Source organism: Humulus lupulus, chromosome 6 (genome assembly GCF_963169125.1).
Source record: "Humulus lupulus chromosome 6, drHumLupu1.1, whole genome shotgun sequence".
NCBI lineage: Eukaryota > Viridiplantae > Streptophyta > Magnoliopsida > Rosales > Cannabaceae > Humulus > Humulus lupulus.
In genome coordinates, this window is record NC_084798.1 from 192,183,283 (window position 1) to 192,204,240 (window position 20,958).

The 20,958-nt window shown below is 38.2% G+C and overlaps 1 protein-coding gene across 5 annotated transcripts in view; it reads left to right on the forward strand.

Moving 5' to 3' along the window:
- The first annotated feature begins 9,227 nt into the window (after positions 1-9,227).
- Positions 9,228-20,958, forward strand: part of LOC133782881 (dicer-like protein 4) — a 37,382-nt gene continuing 25,651 nt past the window's right edge. For 2 of the 5 annotated variants that reach the window (XM_062222315.1, XM_062222317.1), the window contains exons 1-6: positions 9,228-9,546; positions 9,971-10,148; positions 11,138-11,254; positions 11,717-11,857; positions 11,960-12,032; positions 13,674-13,738. In XM_062222315.1, the coding sequence (XP_062078299.1) occupies positions 9,374-9,546; positions 9,971-10,148; positions 11,138-11,254; positions 11,717-11,857; positions 11,960-12,032; positions 13,674-13,738 (747 nt within the window). In that variant the 5' untranslated portion in view covers positions 9,228-9,373. Of the gene's footprint in view, positions 9,547-9,970; positions 10,149-11,137; positions 11,255-11,716; positions 11,858-11,940; positions 12,033-13,673; positions 13,739-20,958 lie in introns of those variants that run through there. The other 3 variants (XM_062222316.1, XM_062222314.1, XM_062222318.1) reach the window with 3 other exon arrangements.

A 20,958-nucleotide genomic window follows, 5' to 3' on the forward strand; every position in this document is an offset into this window, starting at 1 on the left:
AGAACGCTTCGAAACTTGCCCACACTTAAGGAGTGATGGCGAGAATAATGAGTGCCTGGGGCTAATTCCCTCCCTTACGTGATGGGCGTAGTTAACAACTATCGGGGATTTACCTTGAGGCATAGAGGATGATTTGATCCTAGCCTTGAGCTCAGCTTCGAGTTCCTTACTTCTTTTGCATCCACAGTGACTTGGATAGCGAGTGCACTCTCCATACGCTCCTCGCGAAGACGTTGTTCATACTCATATTGGGCCTTTGCCGTGATGTACCGTGTGTGAAGCCTCGCCTCATTAAGTGATTTCTTCGAATCACGAAAGCCAATGAGGGTCGCGGTTCTTATCCTTTTACCCTCCCAAAGCTGGCCGTATTGTCGAAGGTTGGTCTCGGTGACGAGAAGACCGAGGTTCATCTCTTCCTCGGGTAGTGCGTTCATTATCTTGAACCTTTCGTTGTATGCATCAACGATGTGTGTGGCGGAATGAACCTGAAAAGAAAATGGTTGAGACTAAGGAACAACTACAGGTGAAGGACTAATAAGTTGAATAACTCGAGAGGTGACACTTACCAACCTTGGCAAAGTCTAGGAGAAGAGTCGGGTTGGTCCGCATAGGGAAGCCACTTGCCCAGAAGAAGTGGTTCTTGTAGTCCCTCACATGGTTCTCATTGTCGCACGGGGCCTTGTACTTCATCCCCAAGTACGTATGCTTCACGAGCATGTAGTACCCATCCCAATCGTCCTTCCTCGAACATGATCAAAAGCTGTCGATGTATAGTATCTCAACTGGGGAAGGAACCAGTTAGTTCTGCCTCTTGTACAGAACATACAACCCTGCCAGCACCCAATATCCGTTCGGGGATAGCTGGAATGGAGCTATGCCGACGAACTTCAAAAAATCGACATAATACTGGTGCAGTGGCAATGATGCACCATCTTGAAGAAGAGACGAGCTCTAACCCTCGAGGTCGTGGATGCTCTCATGCGTCTTCTCGTCCTCTCAAGAAAGGTGCACCAATATCGCAGTGTCCACCTCGTGGTGGGTTACAATCATGTACATAGCTCCTCGGTGTCTAAGCTTGTTGGGGGTGACCTCCGCCTCGAAACCCACGACGGCAGCGTGTGTTTTGTCCAATAGTAGAGGGCTGGAGTTTGCCTCTTCCTCCAAGGTTCCGTGTCAGAGAGGCCGGGTTATCTTCTCTCACCACAAGAGCCTGACTACTCTCTAACTGTTTCCTTTTCTCGGGGAGTCTTCCTACCTCTTAGGCCATCTCCAGTACCTCAGCGTCAAATGCGTAGAATGCCTGCTGGTGTAGCTGTTGAAGCTCCTCGGATATCTGAAATAAGAAACAAATCAGTTAGCGTCATCACCCGAAGAAAGATAGGCCAGAACGAGAACCTCTAAGACTACTGCTCGAGAAGATGACAAGGAAAGTTTCTAAGGGACTGGGGTATCTTCAGGACCAAAGGATGGTCTCCAGAGAGCACCATCAGAAATTATGAACATCACCGAAATCTGGGAATTTTCCAGATTCAGGTCGGATGTCTAGAAATGCGAAAGTCGCGTATAGAGCGTGGGGGACCATTTAGATCGTTTTTGACATCAAAATGTGCCCAAAAAGACCTAAAAGAGGTCAAAGTGACCTCTAGAGTGCCAGTAATTCAAAATCCTAAACATCCAGCTAAAACCCTCAACATAATTCAAAAGTAAACACAAAACCAAACAGGAGACAGAAGTAAAACTTACTCGAGATGAAGTGCTTGTACGTGCTAAAGCGATTCCTGATTCAAAAAATTGTTTGCCGCCTGACCAGAAGTACGATGATTCTCGCCAACCGTCCAGAGCGTTGAGAACTCATAAAATGGGAAAAGTTTGGGAAGCAGCGAGATGAAGAAGAAGAGAGGGTTTGAGAGTTCTAGGGTTTTGAATTTTGAATGCTAAAAGTGATTTATAATAGGCGGTTGTCAAGGTTTTATACTCGAACAACTTGGGGTGGAAGAAACTCCACCCCAACCGTTGATCACCTACGACTTAGGCACTTGGGAGTGATCCAACAGTCAAAGTCCAAGAGGCATGGATCGTGATCATTACCATGAGGAAATGACGCCTCACATACGGAGCGAAAAGACACTTAGGGTACGGATTAAATGTTTTGGGAAATGAAGTGAACTCCTCATTAATGGCACAAATTGATGGGCCCAGCAAAATGGAGTCGACACGTGTCACTTCCTTTACCAGGAGTGACGCCATGAAGAGCCCAAGCGTCTCCTTTTGAAGACCTTGCAAAGTTACTCATCTCAGTTTAAGTCTCCACTGTCCGAGGACAAGCGAAGACTTGGGGGGAAAATGGTTCGTGTTTTCACTAGAGGGCATATGGCATTCATTAGAGGAGTAATTAAGCTCCTCGAGCGCTGGTGAGGTTTCGTACCGAGGTATGTCCTCGAGGCACATATGTCTACAGGCAAGGCCACGTCCTGTGACCCTTCTCCAAGGCGTGGATGTTTCCAAGTAAGGCCACGCCCCGAGGTATGTCCTCGAGGCGCGGATGTCTCCGGGAGAAGCCATGTCCCGTGACCCGTCTCCAAAACACGAATGTCTCCAAGTAAGGTCATGCCCCGAGGACCATTCAGATGGTCCTCGCTCTCTTTATTTGCCAATCCCCCAGGTCTAGGATTCTTGTCCTCTGACCTAGAGTAGCTGCCAGGTGTAACGCCCTAATCTCCAGGGACCGTTACAGTGTGCATTTTAAACAGTGCTAAACTCGATAATCGAGTCATTTGGGCATAATCGTGTAACTAAATGTGATTAATAGCTTAGGGTTAAAAATTTGGTTAAAGATACAACGTTTTCACTAAAACGTTTACTGTATACATTGGGATCCCAAAAATATAATTTAAAGGTTAATCATAACAAAAGATTTACAACCAGCCGACCTAAGCGGCAAAATAAGGTTTAACCTTAGTTCCTCTTTAAACCCTCGGTCGTGGCGGTCGAGCAACCGCATATGTACACATCGTCACCTAAGCTCTCCAACTCAAGGATGGTCCAGCTTTCTTTTGCCTTTACCTGCACCACATAGCACCCGTGAGCTGAAGCTCAGCAAGAAAACTCAATATGCTCATGAATAGTAATAAAATGTACTAAATCATAATAGGCATGCCTAGCAATAATATCCCTATTCATGCATGTAAATAAGTCCAAATAATGATTGTGGGCCCTGCCCTTTGTATAGCTGACTTATGAGCCCTACCCGTTGTATAGATGACTATCAAGTCATAATGAAAATAGATGGCCAATGTGTCCATCTAAAATAAGTGACAATTAAGTCACGACTGGGAGTCCGTACCCTAATCAGATGAGTGAATATTACTTTATGATTTTGGTAATCATACTGGGGCTTGTAGCCCAAATCAGATGAGTGATTAACACTTTGAGATTCTGGTAATCATGCTGGGGCTTGTAGCCCTAATCAGATGAGTGGGTCATACTTTGGGCTCTGCACCCTAATCAGATAAGTGACTGATTAGTGAGTCACAAACTTGGGCTCAACACCCATAGCCATGTGACGTTGCAGTCACCTGAGCCTTTTGGCCCTAGCTCTAAGTAACTAGCCTTTAGACTAGACAAGTGCTTTTAATTTTCATCGAACTTGAGGTCGGTCAAGCATTAATGTTCATGATGATTCATTCAATGCTTATGTCGATTAGATCTAATCTTTTCAGCTTGCGTTAAACATGCTAATATCGTTCTTGACTCATAAGCCAATACCATACGACCAATGCTTAGTATTACTGCCGAACCTAACTAATAAGTCAGCTTCACAATCAGTACTGACACCATTGCCGATTCCTGATTCATTGGTCAGTGCCATTCACAGATAAGCAAGATTGCTAAGCATTTAATATGCAATCAATGTCCACATATATAACACTCAACATGCCTCATTAATAACCATGCATGTCACATACTGGGTGCAGTTTTCTTACCTCTGGTTCGAGCGAGAAATAACAAATGAACGACCCTTGAGAATGATCGATCCTTTGATCCCTTAGCGGTCACCTAGTCATAACCAAATATGGAATCCAATTAATGAAATTAACAATAAAAGGTTCTTGGCCTAAACCTCACTCCCGAGACCTCGAAGCGTACTCAAACGGTTAGTAGATTCAATCCCGAGCCTTAGGAATTTAAACACCGAGCCAAAAACCCTCAAAAGTGCCCAAAATAGGACCCTAGAAAAACAGGGTAGCGTTGTAGCACTACTCCCTTAACGCCATAGCGCTACAAACAGGGATGACTGGCCCTGGCTAGCGCTATAGCGCCCTCCCTTGGGCGCTGTAGCGCTAGGATCAGGCTGATTAGCCCTGGTTTTTCCTCCTTCGATTTCTCCACTTTCCAACCTTCAAAACCTGATTCCAAACTTCATTCAAACTCACAAAAGAACCCAAATACCCAACATACAAGTCCTAGGCATCATAACCCAATCAAACTTTGCCAAAAACTCCCATCAATTCTCACTATCCAAATCAAAATCCCAATTGAACATTAAAAGGAAAACAGAGCAAGAACCAGAATTTCAATGGTTAAAAACTTACCTCAAGCTCAGTATGGAACCCTCTTCAATGGTGGAACACAACCCTAGACCTTCAAGGCTCACTTCCCTAGCTTGATTCCTCAAATGGAGCTCAAAAATTCAAAGAGAAAAGATGAACGGGAGAAGAAGAAACTATGCTCTGTTTTCTTAAGCTTTCTACAACTTCTAATGGTTTATATATATCCTTAAGGTCAAAAGACCAAAATACCCCTAGGCTTAAGTAAAACCCTAAACAGCCACCAAGGGAAAAATCGTCATTTCCCCGCTTATCTCGTTAATTATAATTAACGCTTTCCAATTCCTATTATTTCAAATATTCTAAAATGCTAATACATCATATCCCATTACCCTTTAATTCTCGGTAATGTACTAATCCTCAAATTGCCTCGAGACTCACCCCGAGCCCCGAAATTAACCCTGTTATGACCAAACCGCTAACTTTCCTTCAAAGATCGTCTCATGACGAATGGCTCGAAAAAATCCACATTATAATGTGACCTTATTCATAATTCACCAACATGCATAAAAATATACAAATCTGCCCTCAATGGGCCAAATCACCAAAATGCCCTTATAATGAAAAGTGGACCCATATGCATGCATTTATCATCATATAATAATATAATTCACATAATCATGCATATAATCATTTAATATCATAATAAATCAATTATGGCCTTCCCGACCTCCTAATCAAGATCCTAAACCTTATTAGGAAATTTGGGTCATTACACTATGTGTCAGTCACTGTTGTTGTGGCCCACCAGAAGATCATCTGACAACTTTTGGCGAGCCTCGATTAGTGGTGTCGAGTTCGTACCCTTGACAATCAACATTTCCCACAACGTCGCCTGACATGGGCGAACGTGCGTCGTATCCTGACATGGTCAGATATCTGTTCCCTATGAAGTTGGTGGGAAACTTTCTACAAATGGGCCCCGTGCGATCTGCCTGGGCCCACAGTCTTTGTTAGTGCTTAATTAGCAATTTACTCCCCAAATGATAGAGGAATGTGTATTAAATGTTGATTAAGGGCATTAATGACCCAGTCCTTTATAAATAGTACTAAGGTATTTCCTTGTAAAGGGTTCAAAACTTTGGCTAGTTAAGCATTGTAAACTCAGAGCAATATATATGTTGCCTGAGACTCCATTGAAGCTTGCTCAAAAAAGCTTCCAAATCACTAATATCAAAGACTCGTGGACTAGGGATCTTTTATAGCCTGAACCACGTAAAACCTCTGTGTTATTTTCTTATAATTTCAGTCGAGTTCTTAAATTAAGTTGATAGCGAAAAAGGCAGTCAACAATAACAATAACGTCGCCTCCTCATCTACCAGACTTTCGAGTTTGTCCTTCAGAGATGACATTTGCATTCGAGCTCAAATTGCATGTTCGAGTGCCTGTGACGTGGCATCTTAAAGTGATTAACTGTCTGCGTACGTAATCATGCTGAACACCCTTTGCGTATTTGGTATCCGTACTTGCGAGCCTACATTTTGAGGTTAATAAATATATCTCAAAATTTAGGGTGTAACAACATATCTTTTAAATGATTATAAAAGTTGTCACATAGAATAAATATGATATATTAAGATGCATAAAACATCAAGTTTCCCTTTGTTTAACTACACATCAAATTAACATAATACTACATATGATTTTATTTACTGCAAATCGTTGTTTACATTATGTCCTTCATATATTTAATAAATATAATACTTATTATTGGTCTAAAATTAGCAGGGATATTTGCGGCATAAGTACCCAATGTTTGGATTTTGTACACGGCATAGACCCAATGTTTTTTTTTAGTGGCAATAGTACCCAAAGTCAGTAAAAGTGTAATTCCGTCAGCCTCCTCCATTAGGTCTCCGTTTCGTGATGACTCGACCAACACGTGTCACTCCGTGATTGGTTCAGCTCAATAATATTTTGAAAATAATTATGATTTTGACCAATAAAAACGTGACACGTGTCTGCCTAATTAGCTCATTAATAGACCTAACAGAGGAGACTGACGGAATTACATTTTTACTGACTTTGGGTACTATTGCCACTAAAAATAAACATTCAGTCTATGCCGCATACAAAACTCAAACATTGGGTACTTATGCCACAATTATCCCAAATTAGTATGATTACTATAACGCAAACAATGGTGATTTATTTTAGGTCACTCATTCAATAAAAATGTTCAACAACTCTAAAAAATAAATATTTATAAAATTAACCCAACAAATATAAAAATTATTTAAATATATCTTTTTAAAGAAATTTATATCATTTTTAATTATTATAAATGACTGCTACTTCCTAGTATTATTAAAATTGTCGCACCACCCATAATTTTATCCTTTGTTATTTGTGAAAAATGAGAGGAAATAAAGTTTTACATAAAAAAGTAGAGAGAAAATAAAATGAAGATTGGTTTGGTAAAAGAGAAAATGGGAAGAAAATGAAAATGAAGAGAAAAAAATATGTGGGACTCACAATAAACTTTCATTTTCCAAAAGAGCATTATATTTGCACTCGGAGAATATATATGACACTCCATTAATTAAAATAATTTTTAACATTTTTTTTCAATACTTTTTTTTCCTTCTTTAATTTTTTTTTTGAATTCAATAATTTTATTTTATCTTATTTTCATAATTTAAAAAAAAAATAATGTATATTTTTTTTTAGAAAAAACTTACTTTAACAAGTTTTTATATTTTTTTATTTAAATATTTTAATTATACATTATTTATATGTATTTTTTAGAATATGATAAAGAAAAAAATATGAGCATAAGTTTAAAAAAATATATTATATATTAATTTTTAATAAAAACAGGGTATCTTAATTAAATTTTGGGGTGCAAATATAATGCCCATTTTCCAAATTAGAAAGAAAAGTATGAGATTTTTATTTTACCAAAATGACCTAGGCACCTCTAATTTTTCTCTAATTCTTTTAAAATTTTAAATATATATTGTTTATATTTATTTTTTTAAAAAAAATATGAAAGTAAAATTACCTTTTTCAAAAAATTATACTTTTTTTTACAAAATAAATTATCATACTTTTTAAAACTATATTTTTTATCCCAAATATTTATGTTAATTATGATAAAATGAAGTAAAAATGTAATTTTAAATAATAAGTGATACATAAATATAAAAATAAATAACATATAAATATTAATATAAGCATAAAAATGTCATTTAAAAAAAAGTCAAATTGATTTCTTTCCTCTCAATTTTAATAATATCTTTATCTTATTTTCTTCACCTTAGCACATATAATGAATATTCTACTCTATCATTCAAAATACATTACCAAAACTCTAATTTTTTTTTATTTTACATCAAATATTTACATTACACTATACATTAACTTCTATTTTTCTAATATATATTTTCTCTACATTATTAAATATTAATTTTTAATTATTAAAATACTAAAAAATGAGAGAAATAAAAAATAAGTAATAAAATACAATTAAAATAGAAAGAGAAAGAAAGAAAAAATAATAAAATATTTTTAGCTAAATAAATAGTTGTCTCTAAATATTAAGTAGTACACTATTCATTAAAGTAAAAAAAATATAAAATAGCTCACCCATTTTTACTTTGGTCTTATTTTAGCTCACAGTGAGCACCAATGGATATTTAGGGCCTGTTTGGCATTGTTTTTTGTTTTTTGTTTTCAAAATTTTGTTTTCAGAAATGAGAACAAAAAACTGTTTTTGTAGTTTTCAAAAAACAAGAGGTGTTTGGTTAATGTTTTCTGAAAATAATTTTTAGTTTTATTTTTTTTAAATCTTAAATAAAAAATTAACAAATATATTTACAAAGAGAAAAATATTTTAAAAGTTTGTAATAAATAATGAGATAAAATAATTTGAAAGAAAAAATGATGAAAAATAAGAAGTGAGAAAGTTAGGAAAGAAAATTTGAGAACAATAGAAAACAACTTTTTGTTGTTCTCAAAATTTTCTGTTTTTTGTAACTTTGTTTTTAAAAATTGTTTTCTGAAAACAATGCCAAACACTCCAACTTGTTTTCAAAAAACAATTTTTAGCTTTTAAAAACAAAAAACAGTTTTTTAGTAAAGATGTCAAACAACCTCTTACTTTTTCTATTTTATATCAAATATTTATATTATACTATATATCAATTTTTCAATATTTTATTTACACATTTTAAATATTATTTTTTATTCATTAAAATACTAAAAATTGAAAGAGAAAGAAACTATTAATATAGAAAGAGAAAGAAATAAAAAATAATAAAATAATTTTATAATTAATAGTTGTAGGATAATATTATTCTTATTCTATATATATTTTATTATTGGTATAAATTTTTGAATGCGTGATTAAAAGTAAAAGACTTAATTAAATTTGTTTTTTTTGCTAGAATTTAATTAAATTAGTGTTAATAAAAAAATAATTAAAAATTAATAGTTAAAAAAAAATTGGTATGGTTTTTCCAAGAATTTTCCACGAAGCAAAGCAAAAGCAAAGACTTGAGATTTGACTGGTTAAAAGTATTGACTTGACTCTTCACTGCTACCGTACATCCACTTAGACAAAACCCACCTCTCTAAGCTATTTTATTACGCAGTTCCCCATTATTACGCCATTCTCATTCTCGTACCAACATATATTACATTTCGAGAATCTTTGCTTGCTTTGCGTTGATCATATATACTTTTCTCACTCTCTCTTCTCTACTAGAGAGAGAGACAGAGTGAGAAGAACTGACAAAAGGTTGTGTTTTGCTGTCTTCCGATAATGTCCGACGGCAAAGAAGCCGATCCTCTCGCCGTTGGTACCATGGACTGTCACGCTAGTACGTCGTCCTTAGGTGAAGCGGCTCCGAGTCTTGCTGATGGGGTTGTTGTTGTTGCTGATGATCAAGTGGAAACGCGTCCCCAAGCCAAGGATCCTAGAAAGATTGCTAGAAAGTACGGATTTTTGTTTTCTCTCCTTTTTGTTTTCCCTTCTCATAGTTTAGAATGTTTTCCTTTTTGGGTTTTTGTTAACTTTTTTGTTTTGTTGCCTGTTCCTCTCGCTCTCTCTTATATTTTGGTGGCAAGAAAAGAGAGGGAAATTATAGAAAACAATGTGGAAGTTTTGTGTTATGTGATGTTTAATTGTTTATCATGTTTTTAGTAAAAGTAAAGGAATTGCTTGTTTTTGACTTAGTTAATTTATAAAAATGTTGGGTATTTTGTCATTTCTTTTGCAGTTTCTGAACAAATATTGGAAATAAAGTACTGGGAATTTCGCTTTTTGTTTGCTTGAGATTGTTTGTTGCTGAATGTAAAACTGCAATCTTTGAGATATGCTTAATCACTTTATATATATATATTTATATATATTTTGAAGGTATCAATTAGAGCTCTGCAAGAAAGCAATGGAGGAGAACATAATTGTGTATTTAGGGACTGGTTGCGGGAAGACTCACATAGCTGTGCTGCTTCTGTACGAGTTAAGGAATGAGATAAAGAAACCCCAGAATGACATTTGTGTTTTTCTTGCCCCCACCGTGGCTTTGGTTGAACAGGTTAAATGTTGCTCCCTTTCATATAAAATATATGACTTTTGCTCAAAGTTGGATTACTTTTTGAGTTATCAATTCTAATAATTTTTTTGCTTGGAACATTCAGTTGTTTCTTAATATTAATGTAGGGAAATTAGCAGATGTCACTTCTTTTTTATCCTTACTGTGTTTCTGTTGATAAAATTATGGGCTATTGATTCTTTTAAGTCCTATAGTTGTAATCTTAGGTTGCTTCCTTGATTGCTTACTTTATCTTGTTTTATGTTGGTTCTTCTTGGTATTTTTATTCATGTGGTGTTGCAAGCGAGATGGCTTTATGTGATGGTTTCTCTGTCTCAGTGTGTTCTTTGTAAGAATGCACAGCAAATGGTCTTAGCTTCTCCCCAATGTGCGATGTCATTGAAATTTCGGAATAAATTTTTGGAGGAAATGGGAAGGCTTTGAGTATCCCCAAAAGAGTAGTTAATGTTTTCTCATTGGGTTTTGTGATAGTTTGCTTTTCAAGTAACCACATAAGTTTATCATTTCAAATATCTCTGTTTTGGTTTGGGTGTAATGAGTAGAAAGAAATAAGAGAAACTTTGAAGTCTTGGGTGCATGAGGATGAATAGAGGTCCTTTGGCAATTGCTTAAACTTTGGGTTTTTATTTATTTGTGGATTGCTAACTCTAAAGAGTTTTAACGCTGTGCTCCTCTTTTATTTTATTATATTGGGGAGCTTAATTTGTTGATTTCTTTTTTGATTTCTTGATTGTGAACTTCTCATCCTATTCCTTTCTATACTCTCATAATCAGCGAAATTTTATGCTTTTGTGCTAAATCTCTTTCTTATAATAATAATAATAATTGAAAACAAAAATGATGAAAAGGGACTATTATGATCTCGATTGCTATTTTTTGTGATCTGATGTTGGCTGATATGCTATTTTGAAACATACATCTTTTTGTTTCACTATTACTTGGTTTTAAGTTGAACCCACTATAATTTGTAGCAAGCGAGGGTTATAGAAGACTCTGTTGATTTCAAGGTTGGAATCTGCCGTGGGAGCTCTAAGCACTTGAAGAGCAGGGGCAATGAGCATTGGAAAAAAGATATGAAGCAATATGAGGTACTAATATTATTATTATCCTTTTTTGGGCATGAAAGAAAATTTTATTGACCAAGAAAGATTAAGGTACTATATTAATGACAATTGTTTTCAGGTTTACAATATTTTTTTTTTCACATTTTAAGTTCCTTTCAACTGTTATGAATGTTGTTAGCACGCATAACATTTATCACAATCTATGCAAGAGTGCTTTGTAATTGATTGAATATTGTATTTATTTATTTTTGGAAATATAAAGCTTCTGAATAAACATAAAGAAATGTAACTAGATACCATCCTTATTTTTGTGTGGTTCAACTGATGCTTTTTTTGTATCTTTATTTTTATTTTTACAATTACCCCTGGTCAATACCATAGCACCAAAAACAAAGAGATTTTTTCTTTCTTTCTTTTTACCAAGTTTTCTCACATGATGCCAAATCTTCCTTGCACTTGAATAATTTCAGCTGAATTTTTATACAGGTTCTTGTTATGACTCCTGATATTCTACTGCACTGTTTATTTCACTGTCACATCAAGATGGATTCCATTGCACTTCTGATATTTGATGAGTGTCATCATGCTCAAATCAAAAGCAACCATCCATATGCAGGAATTATGAGAGTAAGTGGCTCTTTTCATGCATATTTACCTTTATACACTATTTGATTTGCTCTCTGGTCCTTTATGTGATTTTATGATATTAGATGATCTGGGACTTTACAGGGTTTCTACAATAAAGAAGCAAAAAAGTGTCCCCGTATATTTGGCATGACGGCATCTCCAGTTATTGGAAAAGGTAATTATTTTTATTCGAATTATCTTACACTGTACTTGTCACTATTTAGCATTAAATCTTTTTTACCGTGTGAATGCAGAATTGCTAAATAGTTTAACATGGGATATTCAATAGAAGTTTCTATTTACAAAGTGCAGTTAATGAATAGTGAAAGCTGCTATTATTATGTCCGTGTATTACCTATAAATTTTTTGCTGTCAAAATTTAAGAGGATCTTAAAGTGCACAATTGCCTGTATCTCCTTTAACATTTGGAAAAAAAAACTATGGCAAGAGATACCCTTTGTGCTTAGCATTTCACGCTAAAATATCTCCTACTGAGGTGTGGGTTGCACTTGCACTTAATATTTATTATTTGCTCACTCTATTTGTGCTTGGTGCTAAATACCAGAGTTCTTGCATATTTTTTGTATTCGAAAACACAATTATGCATATCAAAAAAAAAAAAAAAAAACTTGCAGTTACTTTGTAAATTTTCACATCTGCTCTCTCTCTCTCTCTCTCTCTCTCTGACACACACACATGCACACATATTGTCCTTATTAGCAAACGGTATCATAGAAAAGGCATCTGTACTTTCTGTTTTCTGTCTTCTTTTACTCTTTTTTAAACAGAGATTGTATTAGATAAAGTAAAAGTCAATATCTTTACAACTAATGATAATATATAATCTACTACGATGGAAAAAGACAGGGGAACAACTTAGATTACAATTAAGGATCCAATCTCTAAGTGAATTGGGGGAAAAAGATGCTGTAAATCCTTCCTAGTAAAGATGCAAACAGCCACCCAAAATTTGATATTCTCCTACATTTGTAACAAGAGCTGGTCCTGAGGCCTTTTTGTTTTTTGAATTTGCATGTTTAAACTATATATTCCATATTTAATTTTTTTTGGCTGAGCTTTTGAAAATGATTTCTAGCTTTTGTTTTGGAAGTTTTTTTTTGGTCTTTTGACATTGGTCTTAGGACTCTTGGTAGGAGAACCAATATTTTTTATGGGGCGACCTTGATTTTAACCAGCCTATTCTATATCTTGAATTTTTTTGTTATGCTGGAAACAAGCCAAACAGCAGGCCCCTAGATTCGTGTGTTCTTTGTGGGCAAAGCAATTGAAGGCATTTGGTGTTCACTGGGTATGGGGTCTCCACTGCCAAGATATTGTGGTGCATTGAGGAGAAATAGGGCTGCATTCAAATAGAAAGAAAAAATTTACTGTTGCTATACATGCAAATTGTTGGGCTCTTTGGTTTGAAGGTATAGAATAGAGGAGCCTGTTGTTCGGTTTTGTTTTGAAGGTGTAACATTCATCACCATCATCATTAGTTTTGGAGGATGAGTTGGATGGGAGGGAATCTTTAACCTTAACTTATATGCCATTTGCACATGGCCAAGTATACATGTGTATAACATCCATGTCTTTTCTCATACATTATTTGTTTTTCAATAATTTATTATAAATCAACCTATACATATACTTTTATGTCCTTTATAATATGTATCTAGGATCTTTGGTGTTGGATGAATCCATCACATTGTTTGCCAGATTGTTCTTGGTCTAATTATGCTCATGACTTAGGTTTGGATGTACACTATCCTCATTTCATGTTATTTATCTTTTTGTGCATGTGTTATCATTTCAGATGCTTCCAGTGAAGGGAATTTACCAAAAAGCATCAATAGTCTTGAAGAATTACTTAATGCTAAGGTGGGTTGTTAAGATTATCAATTTGAGACATTCTATGTTTCTTCTTTTCCCTGTACTCTAAAATTATCAAGAATTTAACCCCAAGGGGTTGGCCTAGTGTAAAGGTGAAGGTTGAGAACTTGGGATGTGTGGTTAGGCGAATGGTCCCAAGTTCAATTCTCCCTAGCGTCAAATTCTTGGGGTCACTGGGGTAGACTACTAGTTGAGTGGCCAGGGCCCTGCAGGACTAGTCAAGGTGTGTACAAAGTGGCCAAACTCCCACAATTTAAAAAAAAATCCTATCAAGAATTAGAATAATAGATATTGATACAACAAAAGAAAAATATGTAGAAGTTTATATTCGTTGTAGGCATTTGGATGTTAGTTGTAAAATTAGCTATAATTTAGGATTAATTAGTTTCTTATATTCTCCTAGTTTCCTAGAATAGCTTCCCTAGTTTGTATATAAATATATATTTATTTCTCAATGAAACATAAGTGAATACAATTCTCTTCACCTCTTGTTACATGATATAAGAGCATTTAGTTTATAAAATTCAAATTTTGCTACAAAATTTGGGTTTTTCTTTTGGGGTTTTGTACAAATTAGGGTTTTAGTCTATTTTAGGATTTATTTCGGAAACCTTATTTCTGTTGGTTTACTATTCTCACCGCCCACACCTAAAGAATCCCTAGTCGCCGATCTCCGTTCCCTCGAAGTCTGGTGGTCAGAATCCCTACGTGTGGGCCCCACGCATTGTCGCAAGCAGCAGTCCCACCTCCCACGCAGGCGCGTGAGAGCGCGTGGCATCATCTCCGGCTGCCGTTTTCGTTCTGGTTAGTCTCCACGGTGTTTCTGGTTGATCAGTGCTTCGGTTTTGCTCACCTAGTTTCCGTACTTGCGACTGTCAAGGTTTGTTCTAGGTTCTTTGTTGTGATTCTCCTTGGTTTTTCGTGTTTGCTGCCGTGTTTCTTTAAGGAGTTATGGCTGAGTATAAATCAGAGACAAAATCAGTGGCTGTATCTGATGTGGTTCCTGTGATGTCTAAAATCACGGTCATAAATTGACTGGTTTGAATTACTTGGAGTGGTGTAAGACTTCGACATTATCTACGAAGTATTGACAAGGATGATCACTTGACTGATGATTCTCCTAAAGGAAAAGATGATTCAAGGCAGACGTAGCTCATGGAGGATGCTCGCATGTTCCTTCAAATCCAGAATTTTATTGATAGTGAGGTGATTAGTTTGATCAATCTTTGTGAGTTTGATAAAGATCTAATGAATTATTTGGAATTTTTGTATTCTGGAAAAGACAATCTCTCCCGTATGTATGAGGTTTCCAAAGCATTCTATTGTGTGGAGAAACAAGATTAGCTCTTATGAACTACTTTATGGAGTTTAAAAAGACGAATGAGGAGCTTAATATGCTGCTGTCATTTAGTCCTGATGTGAAGATTCAACAACGCTAGCGACAACATATGGCTATTATGAGCTTTCTAGCAAGGCTCTCACCTGAATTTGATTTTGCGAAGGCACAGATTCTTTCTGATGTTTCCTCTTTACAAGATGTCTTTAGTTGTATTCTTCGCACGGAAATTACTCCATCTGTGTTTCTCTTAATAGTCCTTTGGTAAGTCGTAATAATTATGTGCCTGGGAAATCTTCTACTCCAAATGGACACAGTGAAGGCTGTTCGCAATGTGTTGAAACTCGGAACACCGGATTCTGGATGCATTATTTGCAACTACAATAAAAAGCCAGGCCACACCAAGTTTGAATGTAGAACTACAATTTAAAAATAAGCAAAAACGCTATGCTAATGTTGCAAGCACTACTGATACCACTGATAAATTGGTCCTTATTTCTGCTGATGAATCTGCCAAGTTCTCACGACATCAGAAATCACTCAAGTCGTCATCTCCTTCTGTCACTGTTTTTGCTGATTCAGGTAATCGAACGCTTGTCTTCTTTCTTCATCTTCCAAATGGATCATTGATTGTGGTGCCACATATCATATGATATGTAATTTCAATCTCTTTTTTACTTTTCATTCTCACACTTCCATTTCTACTATTACCTTAGCTGATGGGTCACCATCTTGTGTTTGTGGGTCTGGCACTATTACTCCTACACTTCTGCTTACTTTGTCATTTGTCTGACATTTCCCTAGTTTATCCTTCAATTTGCTCTCTGTTAGTCAACTCACTCGTAATCTTAATTGTTGCATCTTATTCTTTCTCGATCATTGCTTATTTTAGGATCTTATGATGAAGAAGATTATTGGTAAATGACACGAGCCTGGAGGCCTCTATGTTCTTGACATACTGCCACCAACTTCTATTGCTTGTTCGAGTCACTTTTGCTTTTGAGGCTCATTGTTGGTTGGGCCATCTGTCTCTTCCTTTGCTCAAGAAACTTTGTTCGCAATATAGTAAGGTGTCTTCATTAGATTGTGAGTCGTGTTAATTTGCTAACACCATCGTCTTAGTTCGAGTTCTCGAGTTAATAAACGTGCTAGTGTTCCTTTTGATTTAGTTTATTCTGATGTTTGGGGTCCTCCTATTTTGTCATTCTCGAGTCAATAAACCTGGATTCAAGTATTTTGTTACTTTTGTGGATAATGAATGAACAAGATCATTCGTTGTTGGTCCTTCTCCCCCAGGGCAGGACAAGGGTGAAATAACTGGTTCGATAGGACCAAGAGATCCTTTTGGAGAAAGAAAGGTAAAAAAGGCATTTTCTATTGCAGAAGAAAAAATCAAATCCAACAATCTTAAGGAGAGCCGGCTTCAAGCATATGGTGCCTTTCCCAAGCACGCAAGGGAGAGAGACTTTTGCTTACAATCCATATAAAGGTTTGTATAGTTTTCCTTATAATAGGTACAATTCATATGCATGTAATAGTAAAGGAGGATTTATTCTTGTGTAACTTGATTATATTTAATGAAAAATCGTTCCGAGTTTTCTATATTTTGTGCTGAGATTAAGAATCAATTGAATGTTTCTATTCGTACTTTGTGAAGTGATAATCAATTCCCTGATTTATTTTCGGTGTTCGCTGAAACTGCTTGATTAAATATTTAGTTGTCTCGGGAGGTGAAGGGAGTTCGGGTGGCCTAGGATGGAGTCTGCGTTTCTGAAAGAATTTGTTTGACAGGGAGGTTTCTAGCTTGGCCAAGCCGTTACATCTGCTTTAGTATGTTGCTTTGCTGTCGATTTTGGAGGACAGGAGGCTCTGGATTCTAGACACTAGTGGAATGTTCTCTTGTAAGTTCGCCTTTCATAGTTTGAGCTACGCTCATTTAGGAAATTGTGGAAGAGCCTCTCTTTCCAAAGTTAAATTGTTTGGCTGGTTGCTCTTCATGGATAAATTATATGTCCATGTTAACTTAGAGAGGAGAAGACCCTTTCGCTATTTGTCGCCAAATTGTTGTGTGCTGTAAGAATGAAGGAGAGTCAGCTCGACATTTATTTATGGAGTGTACTTTCACTTGGAAGGTGTGGTTTAAAGTGCTTGCCGAGTTTGGGGTCTCTTGGTGTATGCCTTCCTCTTGTTCTCAATTGTTCTTGTGCCATTTAGAGGGAGGTAAGAGGGTGGCTCGATTGTGGTAGAGTACTTGTTAGACCACCATTGACTTATGTCTATGCTAGGAGGGGTAAGGGCAGAAAGAATGACAGGTCAACAGATAGTAGGAGTGAGGAGAGTTAGTTAGAAGGGATTTTGTATTGTGTAAGGGGAACACGGTAGAATTGATAAGCCTTAGTATAAATAGAGGAGAGAAGTAGAGCAGAGTGTGCATTCTTTTACTGAGAAAATCAGATTGTATTTGGAGAGAACCCAGCTCTCGAATTCTGGGTATTTTCAATGAAAAGGCTGTTGAGGAGTTCATTTTGAGCTCAGTTACTAATTCCTTATTGTTAATTTCTAGCAATATCTTACCAAGTGGTATCAGAGCCCAGATCCACTATGGGACCCAAGCAGACTTTTCAAATAGAATTGGTGGAGGAGAAGATCGAGGAAGTTCACTCGGAGCTTCGGCAGGAGGTGTCGGAAATTCGAGCACAGATGCAGCACTTTCCGCAAGAATTGGAAGCATTACGCGCTGATACACAGAGGATCCCAGAATTGGAAAAGAAGGTAGAGTACTTGATTACCCATATCACTCGGCTGTTGCAATCTTCAAATCGTGTGGGAGATGTTGGTCTGAGTGCGGTGCAGGATCGGCATGGGAAGGCAGTTGAAGGAGATAGTTCGTCATCGCATCAACCGATGGGTCCTCCGTCGGAGACGCATCCACCACCAGCACCTTCATCGAGCTATCCGACACCGCCATTGGAGCCACACACAGCTCGGGATTTCAGGCCGCCGCGGATGGAGCTACCCTTGTTCTCGGGTGAGAACCCAGATGGCTGGGTATTTCGCGTGGAGCGTTACTTGCTGAATTGTCTCACAGAAGCTCACATGTTAGAGGCGGCGATTATCGGGTTGGAAGGGGATGCACTCATGTGGTTCCAGTGGGAACATTCAAGGCGCCCAATCACTTCATGGGCTCTGCTGAAACATTTGCTGATGGTGCGATTCTGATCGGTTCCGGTGGGGTCGACGACGGAGGAGCTATTATCCGCCAAGCAGGAGACGACGGTGAGAGCTTACCAGATTCAGTGGGAAGCACTGGCGTCGAGGGTGGTCGGAGTTCCAAAGCACGTTCTGGAGGGCAGTTTCATCAAGGGACTGAAAGAGGAGATCAAGGGGCCTTTACACGTGCTGCAGCCAGCGGGCCTAGCCCAAATCATGGACACGGCCCAAAGAATTGAAGAGGGTCATCACTTGACTGGATTGGGCTTTCACCACAAAGGGGGCATGGCTAGGGCTGCCCCAAGCCCAATCGTGATACCAAGGTTCACACCCCAGCCCTCTTCGACGAGGAGTTCGCACACCATCTTCTCCGGCGGCTCAAACCAACCAACGACAAGGACTGGACATACGATGGGAACCCAAACAAACCCCTCGATAATGCGACGATTGACGGAAGCCGAATATCTAGACAAGAAGAATCGTGGAGTTTGTTTTCGTTGTGATAAGAAGTTTCACAGAGGGCATGTGTGCGAACAGAAGGCACTCCATGTCATGTTGGTTGCCGATGACTTAGAAGGGTCCGAAAGCCAAGAAATAGCCCCGTCCAGCCCAGGATCCGGTGAAGAAACATTGCAAGAGGAGCAACTAGCGATGCTGTCCCTGAATTCTTTAGTTAGAATATCATCAGCCCATATAATGAAGATATCAGGCACCATAGCCAAGCATCCAGTAACGGTGCTCATTGATAGCGGAGCCACACATAATTTTGTGTCGAAGGAGTTGGCTCAGGCGGTTCATCTACTGATTACAGCAACAAACGCTTATGGAGTATTGCTGGGAACAGGAGGCCGAGTGCGTACCGAGGGCATTTGTACGAACGTGGAGCTGGATTTAGGTTTGTTACTGGTGGTTACAGATTTCTTGCCTTTGGACTTGGGGGGTGCTGATGCAATTTTGGGCATTCAATGGCCGAGTACGCTGGGCAATATGCAGGTAAACTGGCGAACAATGGTGATGAAATTCGAAGTAGGGGGGTCGTGGGTAACATTACAGGGGGACCCCAGTTTGTGCAAATCACAAATCTCCCTGAAAGCCTTGATTCACTCGGTTCAACAAGAAGGACAAGGACACTGGATTCAGTTTGGGGCATTGGCAGCCAATACCGAGAACATGTCTACAACTACGTTGTCCGAAGTTGAGGATATATTACAGAAATATGATTTAGTTTTCTACATGCCAAGAGGGTTGCCTCCTCCGCGTTCTCATGCGCACCATATCACGATGAAGGAGGGGTCGGGTCCTATATCGGTTAGACCGTACCGATATGCACAGATACAAAAGGATGAGATAGAAAAGTTGTTGACTGAAATGTTACAGGCAGGAATAGTACGGCTCAGCACGAGCCCTTTTTCGAGCCCGGTCCTCCTCGTCAAAAAGAAAGACGGCAGCTGGAGATTTTGTGTTGATTATAGAGCCTTGAACCGCGACACGGTCGCTGACAAATTCCCTATTCTAGTGATAGACGAGCTATTAGATGAACTCTATGGGGCGAAGGTCTTATCGAGATTGGACCTTAAATCCGGATATCACCAAATAAGAGTGGCAGCAAAAGATATAGAAAAGACGGCTTTTCGGACACACGAGGGGCACTACGAATTTTTGGTAATGCCGTTCGGCCTAACCAATGCTCCAGCCACGTTTCAAGCCTTGATGAACCACGTCTTTCGTGAGTTTTTGAGAAAATTCGTGTTAGTTTTTTTTGACGATATACTCATTTATAGCACATCACTGGAGCTTCACTTACAGCATTTGGATTTAGTCTCAAGTCGCCTCAGCCAGCATCGACTTTATGCAAACAAAAAGAAGTGTTTGTTTGCGCAGTCCAAATTGGAATATTTGGGCCATATTGTCTCGGCGGAAGGAGTTTCAGCAGACCCACTGAACCTGACAGCAATGTCACGGTGGCCAGCGCCGAAAAATCTGAAGGAATTAAGGGGTTTTCTCGGCCTTACCCGTTATTATAGGAAGTTTGTAAGGGGCTATGGGCAGTTAGCAAGACCATTAACGGACCAGTTAAAGAAAGATGCATTTGGCTGGAGTAAGGAAGCACAAGACGCGTTCCTCGCATTGAAGAGATCCATTTGTGAAGTCCCTGTTTCGACTCTGCCAAATTTCGCAGCCCCGTTTGTGGTGGAAACGGACGCCTCGGGTACAGGTCTTGAGGTTGTATTGATGCAACATCAGCGCCCTATAGCATATTTCAGCAAAGCACTTTCTCCTCGGGCTCGCTGTAAATCAGTATATGAGCGGGAGCTCATGGCAATGGTGTTAGCTATACAAAAATGGCGCCCTTGTTGGGTCACCAATTTATTGTTCGGACAGATCAACGGAGTTTACGTTACTTACTTGAGCAGCGAATGGTAGCAACGGAGCACCAAAAGTGGCTGACGAAATTACTGGGTTATGATTTTCAGGTACAGTACAGACCGGGCCTTGAAAACAAGGCTGCCTATGCGTTATCAAGGGTACCTCAGGTGGTGGAGTGCCAAGCATTGTCGTTCCCCAACATGATTTCAATTTCGGATTTGAAGCACCATGTAGCCACTGATCCTAAGCTGTCCAAGATTATTCAGAAACTTCAGGCAGGAGAAACTTGCGCCGG